The sequence below is a fragment of the Terrapene carolina genome, unplaced genomic scaffold (genome assembly GCF_002925995.2).
Source record: "Terrapene carolina triunguis isolate 2854851 unplaced genomic scaffold, T_m_triunguis-2.0 Scaffold38301, whole genome shotgun sequence".
NCBI classification, from domain to species: Eukaryota; Metazoa; Chordata; order Testudines; family Emydidae; genus Terrapene; species Terrapene triunguis.
Window position 1 is genome coordinate 1 of NW_020702652.1, and position 9310 is coordinate 9310.

The window sequence follows — 9310 nt, forward strand, 5'->3', positions numbered from 1 at the left end:
GGGGAGTGTCACATTCGGTGTTGGTTTGGTTTGTGTCTTTAGCTACTTGCTTATAAAACTGTTTTCATGCATTTTTTCTCTGAAGTGAAAGTTAATCTCTCCTGAAATCTCTCACCTGGTCTGTATGAGCCTAGGGATTTCCCTCTTTTTGTCTGAATTTCAGAGGACAATCCATGAAGCAGTGAGTTGCTCCAGTGGGAGAGCCCAGCCCTGGCCTAAGGAAAGGTTGGATGTTGGAGAAGAGCTATGAGGGAGACCCCCTCTGCCAGGGTAAAGGCGAGGGGTGTGTCTGTCCTAAGGGGAGAATGCTCTCTCCACATTCCTCTCAATTTAATATTGAAAGGGCCTATGAATATCTATAAAACCCCCAGGGTCAGAGTTAAGGGTGTTTGGATGTTGGTCAGTATCTGTTTCTATTCACCGGTGTGGGCGTGAACTGAGCACTAAGGTTGGTGTCAGGACTGTTTGTGTGACTTTAGCTTGGGATTTCCTTAGCAGTTAATGTTTGGTTGGTTTGGCTGGAAACTTTAGCTTCAAATTAATGGAAATTTTTTCATGGGAATGGTCTCCTCTTTTAAAGATAACCTGCACCTGCAATCTTACCCTGTCTGTGTGCGCCTGTCTCCGGTTCAGATAGCAGAGTGTCTGGAGATGGAAAGGATAAAAGAGGTGAGATTTCATGCTGTCATATTTTATAACATCCCCATTCTTAACTGACATAATTATGTCTTAATAATGAGAGAGAACCAGAGACACACCCACCTCTTTAATAATAACTAATCTGACACCTTCCATTTCAGGGGTCAGCAGCCTTTGGCTCACAGCCCATCGGGTTAATTCGCGGGCGGGCTGTGAGAGAGTTTGTTTACATTGAGTGTCCACAGGCACAGCCCCCTGCAGCTCCCAGCTGCTGTGGATTACACACAAGAGGCTCCTGTGCTGGAGGGACTCACCAGGATTTACGCCTTCCCTTTTGGCCCACACCAGCTGCCGTAGGGGGCCAGAGCACAATGATGGGCTGGGTCCACATTTCAAAAGTGGCCTGAAACGTTGGGTTCTAAAGTGCTCTCGAGCCCTGTGCTCGAGTTGTGTAGTTGGGAGAGAGAAACTGAGGTACCCCAAATTTTCCTATATTTTTACCTGAATGATTTTGCCAAAGCTCTCTAAATGAATCAGCGTGAGACATCCTGGGGCCTGGGGCCCTGCTACACCTGCTCAATTTGATGACTTTCCATTTTTTATTAAATAGATACATAACCTAATTATTAACCAATTGGCCAGAGTCCAACTCCTCCCACAGTCTCAGAGACACACCATGATTTCCCCTTCCAGATCCCAACTCTCACTACCTTTGAATTCCCGCAGTGTCTCCATTAAAATAATATTTTCTTGGGAGAAATCACTGAGTCTCTTCTCTAGCTCCGGAGAAATCTCCACTGGCTGCTGGAACTTCCCCGCCTCACACCTGGGGAGAGAGAATTTCATTGTTACATTCCAGTCACTAACTCGCCATCATTCCTGGATAGAGGAAGTCGCTGCTCTATAGGGCCTGCGACACAGACCATGGCCGTGCCACCTTCCCCCAAAAGCCCAATTCATGTTCTTCCACTCTGGCCTGGACAGAGCAGATCTGAGGATAAAAGAGGAGTCGAGTTTCCAGGGCGAATTCTCTCCTTGGCCTCCATGCACCAACACTGGTCTGCTCCAGGTTTCTTGTGTGCATCATGCTATGAGATCTTTCTTTCAGGTAGTAAACTGAGACCTCGGCTGCACCCAAACCAGCTCATTCCACACAGGTCTCTAGACAGACTTCCAGTGGAAAAGACCCGTGATCCCTGCTGAGCAGGGTCTGATTATTACCAGTACGCCAGGGATGAAAGGCCCGTATTGCATCCAGGGGCGGCTCTATGGTTTTTGCCGTCCCAAGCACGGCAGTCAGGCAGCCTTCGGTGGCATGCCTGCGGGAGGTCCACCGGTCCTGCGCCTTTGGCGTCCCCACCACCGAATTGCCGCCAAAGCCGCAGGACCGGCAGACCTCCCACAGGCATGCCACTGAAGGCAGCCTGACTGCTGCCCTCCCAGCGACCGGCAGGGTGCCCCCCGCGGTTTGCCGCCCCAGGCACGCGCTTGGGGCACTGGTGCCTGGAGCCACCCCTGATTGCATCTCCAGAACCTTGAGGCAGCCAGTCCCCCAGGGTGTCACATCTCCAGGAAGTACTTTAGGTCAGTCTTTCCCACTGAATAGATATTCCAGAGTCTTCTATAAAAGGCTGAGACCCTCAGGATTAAGTTGATCAGAGAAATTTGTATCCAAAAAGTGACCCTGCCCCATACATTTTGCTGTAGAGTCCTGTGGAGACGTGCTGTTAATGTTCTCTCCACGCCCTTTCACAGCATCGTGAAGTACAAGGTGGGTGAGAAAGAGCCACGTACCTGCTCAAGGTGCTTCTGAAGTGCTAGAGAGGAAAGAGACAGAAAAACCACCTTAGTCTCACTTGCCATGACGCCACCCACTGGGGATCCCAGGGAAGGGATTTTGCAAATATGAGGAAAAGCCCAGGCCATGGATCCGCTGACTCAATGTCACCTTTATATCTCTGAGTGACACTGAGATCTCCAACTGCTGGACCCCAGTGCCCATGATTCAGGAGCTGTCCTGTCCCTGTGCTGGGATCTGGGATGTTTCTAACTCAGTCTCACCTGCAGGAATTCAGTCGCTGGCTTCTGATACTTCCCCTCCAGCTCACTGATCAGCTCACTGAGACGGGAAATCTCCTCAGAGAGTTTGCTGACATTGTCATTCTGTATCGTTACAACCTTCCTGTCCAGCTTCTCCAGCTGGGCCAGCAGGAGTCGCTCTTGTTCCTCCAGGAACTGCCGCAGTTGCTGAAATTCAGACATAATCTTCTGCCTCTCGGCTTGTGTCTGGATCTATTAAAAAAAATGGCAGGCCAGGGACATAGAATCTAGGGTCCTTTCATGGAGTGCCAAGTGTGCAGGAGACACAATTTCTTTGCAAGCTCTAAGATGTCTGACACTTGACTTTACCCTGTGGTTAACAGGGAGAGGATTTCCTAACGCATTCCCACTAGGGTGACCAGACAGCAAGTGTGAAAAATCGGGAAGGGGGTGGGGGGTAATAGGAGCCTATACAAGACAAAGCCCCAAATATCAGGACTGTCCCTATAAAATCAGGGCATCTGTTCACCCTAATTCTCACCGGCCCGAATATCTTTCAATGGGAAGTTTCTATGACTACCATGGGCAGGGCACTGTGTTATCAGCGGTCTATGTTAATCCAGACCCAGAGCAGAGGAGGCAGGACTCAGCACTACATTGACAGAGATGCCAAGGGAGAAAAAAAGAATCGAACAATTAAACAAGGCAAGAAATGCCTGCAGACTCAGGCAGACGGTGCTGCCCGGGATAGAGGTCAGTTCACCTTGGGAGGAGTTTTGTGAAAGCTGCAAAGGCTAGAAATGAACTGGAATGGAAGTTTAGATTCTGCAGAATATGATGTTGTCCTGATCCAGCCAGAGGATTTCGCAGGGCCAGTGTATGTGTGTGTGCAAACATGAATCTAACATAGCAATCCCTGGTCATGGAGAAACACACACAAGTCCACTTTCTCCAAGGCCACAGAGGAATCTGTTTCACAACAGACCTCCCACTGCAAGTCTCTGCAGGTTAATAACACTGGGCACCTACCAGATATTCCCGGGTTTTCCCCTCTCCAGTCACTTTAAATCCCAGCAGCTTTTCTCTCTCTTCCCGCAGAGTCTCCAAATGGGCCTGAATCTTTTCCTGGAGAAACAGAAATGATTTGAGTGAGTTTATTTTGAGGGTTCAGAGTGTGTATGTGGAGAGGGTTTTTTTTCCATCACAACCCAAGACCCCTTAAGGTGACTGTCAGCCCTACGGGGTCCATGACATCAGGAACCACAAGGAAATCAAACCTCATTAACAGAGACTAGGACTGTTTTATATTCAGACAGTTTAGAATAATTTGTCCTCTTTCTCCATTGAGTAAAACCAGCAGGAAACTGGAGTCACATGGTGGCGAATCAATAAACCTACACTTGACAAGTTTTCGCTAACACCTTTGGCTGGTGCTTGGCCACATACACAATAACACCGTTCAGACTGCAACCCAGTCTAATCCCAATGGTATCTGCGCTGTCTGGGGCCCGCCCCTTCTATGTTTGGTTTCAAGGTGCTGGGGGTCCGCACAGCGTTTGGCTCAGTGACCTCCCCTAGTGCTGGTCAGCCTCTGAGTATTACCCCTCATGGAGCAATACGGGAATTCAGAATCCCAGTGGGAAACCTCGGCCTTGAAATGGCCACACTTCATCACGAGCAGGTACTGTCGGGGAGGCAACATGGCCCAGTGGTTGGAGCTTTGGCCTAGGCCTTAGAAGAACCAGTTTCTGTTCCCAGCCACTCATTTCCTGGGCACGTCAAAGCCCCTCTCTATGGTTCAATTTTCCCCTCCCAACCTTTGTGTCTCTTGTCTATTTAGACCAGGGGTCGGCAACCTTTCAGAAGTGGTGTGCCGAGTCTTCATTTATTCACTCTAATTTAAAGATCTGCGTGCCAGTCATACATTTTAACGTTTTTAGAAGGTCTCTTTCTATAAGTCTATAATATATAATGAAACTCTTGTTGTATGTAAAGTAAATAAGATTTATAAAATGTTTAGGAAGCTTCATTTAAAATTAAATTAAAATGCAGAGCCCCCCGGACCGGTGGCCAGGACCCGGGCAGTGCGAGTGCCACTGAAAATCAGCTCGCGTGCCATAGGTTGCCTACTCCTGATTTAGACTGTAAACTCCTCAGGACAGGGATTGTCTCTGTGTTTTGCAGGGGCCCTGCAGAATCCAGGTCAGATCTCATCTGGGATTTGTAGTGGTTACTGGGATGCAAATATTAATAATTATAGTAATGATAATAATTAAAAAAACTCCCCCTTCTCCAGCCTGAAGGCAGCACTCTCACATAGTTGAGCCTGCAGCTCTTGTGATTTAAACCTCACTGATCATTTAGCAGCTTCAGTTGGGCTGTAAGATCCCTGATGACGTATCTCACTAGTGGGAACTAGATTTGAAATGGCTTCAGCTGCCTAGAGAAATGTTTCCCACATCCATCATCTTTAAAGTCTTCATTTTCGCCTCATTAGCCACCTTGCCCTGTACATGTCTTTTCATATCATTTTTCATACAGTGAAGGCTTTACAGAGCCTAATGATGCAGTTACATCCACAGCTGTAGGAGGGAGAAATTAAGTGTGACCTGAGGGGTGAGTTATTGACAAAGTTAACCTGTAATTAACATTGTTAGAATGAATCAGACAGGACAGTGATTCCCTACCTTGTACTCCTGGGCAGCCTCCTCTATGAGACCCACTGTGTGAACTCGGTGAGCCCAGGATCTGTCACACACCACACTGATGGGGGTTTGATCCTCTTCACAAAGCGGTTTGAGAGGCTCCTGGTGCTCCCCACACATCCTCTCCCCTCCTGCTCCCTTTGCTGCCTGGAAACTCAGCCGTTTGGCTATGTCTAGGACATTTGCCAGCTGCCTGTTGGGCCTGAGGTTTCTCTGCTGAACGGTTTCTCTGCACTCGGGGCAGGTGAAATTCATATCGGATCCTTCCCAGCACTGGGTGATGCAGACTCGGCAGAAGCTGTGCCCACAGCCTATAACCACTGGGTCTTTAAAAAGCTCCCGACAGATGCGACAAGCAGCTTCATTCTGGAGACTTTCCAAGGGGCTCTCTGCAGCCATGGCTCCCTCTGGGCAGTGGCACTGGGTGAGTTTCACTTTCCTGAGCTCAGTGGAAGTGACGCCTCCTACAATAATAACTGGGCGTTTCCCTTCCTGGCACTGACTCCTGCTGCTTGCTCGGCTGGAACCAGCCCCCTGGCAACATTCCAGCCCTGGAGGCTTTTGTGGAAAATGCACTAAGAAGGTTCTGGTCCTGCAGTCAGCCCCCTGTGACTCTAAGGGGGGATATTACATTCACAAGCTAAAAAGTTGGTTAAAACAGGAATCAGTGTTCGAAAGGCCTGTTTGCCATTTACACCAAGGCTGCTGGGATTCAGTGTCAAGGGGCCCGGTGTCACCAACTCTCATGATTTTATCACGAGTCTAGGCTACTTAGTGTTGCTTTAACCCCCAGCTCCTGGAAGCATGTGACTACCTGAGACTCTTGCCTGTCAGTTTCTAAAATAAGGAAGTTTCTAGCCCCTATGGCTGAAGCGAAAATCTTGAAATTGTTCCCCAAGCTTCAGATTTATGAGATTTAAAACATAAATCTCAGTGGTTTGAGCATGGGCCGGCTAAACCCCGGATTGTGAGTTCAATCCTTGAGGGGGCCATTTAGGGATCGGGGCAAAAATCTGTCTGGGGATTGGCTCTGCTTTGAGCAGGGGGGTGGACTAGATACCTCCCGAGGTCCCTTCCAACCCTGATATTCTATGAAAACAAACAAAACCTACATTTTCCTTTATTCGACTGACATTTTAGTTTTGTTTGTTAGCTTTTGGGTGTCACTCTGGTTTCATTCTCAAGATTTTCTGCTAGACTAGATTATTTTTTAGTGAAAACTGCTCTTCTCATCCAAGCACAGCACGCTGAGCGCTGGGGCTTTTCGAAAAGAATGGAACGAATTGGGCTACAATGGTAAGAGCCGGGACCAACGCCCGTGTGGAACGGGCTGCACTGCCGACTCTCCAAGGTAGGTAGAAAGCATCCGTCCTCATAGTATCTGAGCACTTCCCTCACAACGCCGGGATGGGGCAGAGACGGGCGGTTATCCCCTTTCTGATACAGAGGAGGACAGTGAGGCACAGAGTGAATAAGGATTTGCTTAAAGTCCACAGAAAAAGTTTGACAGAGCAAGGAATAGAACCTGGGTTTGCGTTCTTCTCTCACTACCACCTTAACTCCCCCACCCTGACAGTCATCACACTGTCCCTCACAACAATCATTAGGCCAGACATATGCACACTGGGCTAGAAATAGTGGACAAGAATTGATTACATGAAGTAAAAAAACTTCTGATTTTTCAGGCCTGTTCTAAAATACGCAGGATATCTCTGAATGCACAGTCACTGCCTCTACTCAGCAATCTGGAGAATTGAGCTGAAATCAACACTAGGAAATTCAGCAGAGACAAGTGCAACGTACAACTCTTTGGAAGGAAAAATCAAACACACAAATACAAAATGGACAATAACTGGTAAAGCAGTAGCATTGCTGAAGAGGATCTGGGAATCATCATGGATCAAAAACGGCATGTGAGCCAGCAATGCACTGCAGTTGCTAAAAAGGGCCAATGGCATCTTGGGGTATGTTGACCAGATTGTTATATAAGACACTGGAGATAATTGTCCCAGTCCATATTGCACTAGCGAGGCCTCAGCTTTAGGAGAGAGGTGGACAAATTGGAGACAGTCCAGAGCAACAAAGATGGTAAAAGGTTTAGAAAAGCTGACAGTGGAGAAGTTAAAAACTGGGCATGTTTAGTCCTGAGAAAAGACTGATAAGGGACCCGGTAAAAGTCTTCAAAACTGTTCAGCGCTGTTAGATCAATTGTTCTCCATGTCCACTGAGGGCAGGACAAGAAGTAATCAGCTTAATCTGTAGCAAGGGAGCTTTAGGTTAGCTATGGGGGGGGCGGAGGCAGGGGGAAGCTTTCCTATTACAAGGGTCCTTAAGCTGTGGAATAACCTTTCCAGGGAGATTGGAAGCCCAATCACTGGGGGTTTTGAAGAACAGGCTAGAGAAACTCCTGTCAGGGGTGGTCTAGATACTTAGTCCTGCCTCAGTGCAAGGGCTTGGACTAGATGACCTCTCGAGGTCCCTCCGAGTTCTACATTTCTATGACTTTATTATCCCCAATCGCTGCTTCTTTTCTTGTGGAAAGTTTAAAAAAAAAAACCCTCTTGCAGCTGTGAGCAGGTAGAGCTGCTCCCTTCCTGAGCAAGAACTCCTCCTCAAGTCAGGGGCGGTTCCAGGCACCAGCGCACCAAGCACGTGCCTGGGGCGGCAAGCCGTGGGGGACGGCCTGCCGGTCGCTGTGGGGGCAGCAGTCAGGGAGCCTTCGGCGGTATGCCTGCGGGAGGTCCGCCGGTTCGGCGGCGGGTACACTGAAGCCGCGGGACCGGCAGATCACCCGCAGGCATACCGCCGAATCCATGTTACCAGTGGACCTCCTGCAGGCGCGCCGCCAAAAGCCGCCTGACTGCCGTGCTTGGGGCGGCAAAATACATAGAGCCGCCCCTGCTCACAGTGCCCTGCTGGTTTATTTTCAGTTTAATAATCCAACCCTGACCCCTGTGGGCAGTTACTGAAAGTCCATCAGGGCCGGGGTGGCATGTGCTGGGATCTCAGCCTGTCCCCATTGCACATGAACGTAACCAGCAGGGCCTGCACTGATTGTTCCCCTTGCTGTAAGTCTCTGTAGAGAATCCAAGGACTCTATAGACCATGGAAACAAACTCGTCTGTCCCCCAGGTCAGGGCTGAGGCCCAATGGCTGAGGCAGCGTGTGTGAGGGGAGCTGGCACTAGGACCCCGGCGCTGCATGGGGTACAGGATGAACAGAGAACTCAAGTCTCCGAAGCTCTCAGGCCACGTGCCCATTCTGGCTGCAGGAGGAGATCTGGGGAGTGGTCTTGTGAGGCCAGAAAAGGGAATTGGGAGGGAAAGGAGGGGTGACCAGAGATGCTGGTAGGGAGATAGTTAGTTCCATGGGCTGCTTTGCGACTGGGTACCACATGGCAGCTATTTAATGCATTGCACTGGGGAACTGATACGTTGTTGCAGAAGGGTGGTGTGAGCTGAAATCATTTTCTTTGAGGAGAAGGTCTCACATGCTGCTCTTTTCCCACAGGGTGCATTGCTTGAGATCCGTAGTCATCAGTCAAACACATTCGCCCTGCTGTGTCTCGTGTCCCTGGGCCCCTCGTTCTGGACTGGCTGGAATACAGCAATGTCATGATGAGATTCAACAGGAAACCGGAGGAGCAGCCCTCTGGAACCAGCAAAGGACACCCCCCTGCAAGGGGGAAGGACTGGTGACTGGCGATGCTGCTGGGGATATAGCTAGTTACATGAGCCGCTCTACACCTGGGGACAATGTTGGACCAGGTGCTCACGTGGTGCAAGTTGAAGTCACTGCAGGTACATGGATTTACACCAGGGGGCGGGGGTCTGGTGCAGCATTACCACTAGTTTATCACATTGTCAGGGCCGGCTCCATAGGTTTTGCCGCCCCAAGCAAAAAAAAAAAAAAAAAAAAAAAAAAAA

The 9310-nt window shown here is 49.3% G+C and overlaps 1 protein-coding gene across 1 annotated transcript; it reads right to left on the minus strand.

The window, feature by feature from the left end:
• Nucleotides 1-558: 558 nt before the first annotated feature.
• On the minus strand, nt 559-5789 carry LOC112122582 (zinc finger protein RFP-like). Its single transcript, XM_024221348.2, has 6 exons — nt 5367-5789; nt 3709-3804; nt 2701-2931; nt 2434-2456; nt 1350-1465; nt 559-645 (listed from the first exon to the last, which is right to left on the minus strand). The coding sequence occupies exons 1-6, from the start codon at nt 5781-5783 to the stop codon at nt 575-577; spliced, it is 954 nt and encodes a 317-aa protein (XP_024077116.2). The 5' UTR covers nt 5784-5789; the 3' UTR covers nt 559-574.
• Between the last annotated feature and the right edge of the window lie 3521 nt (nt 5790-9310).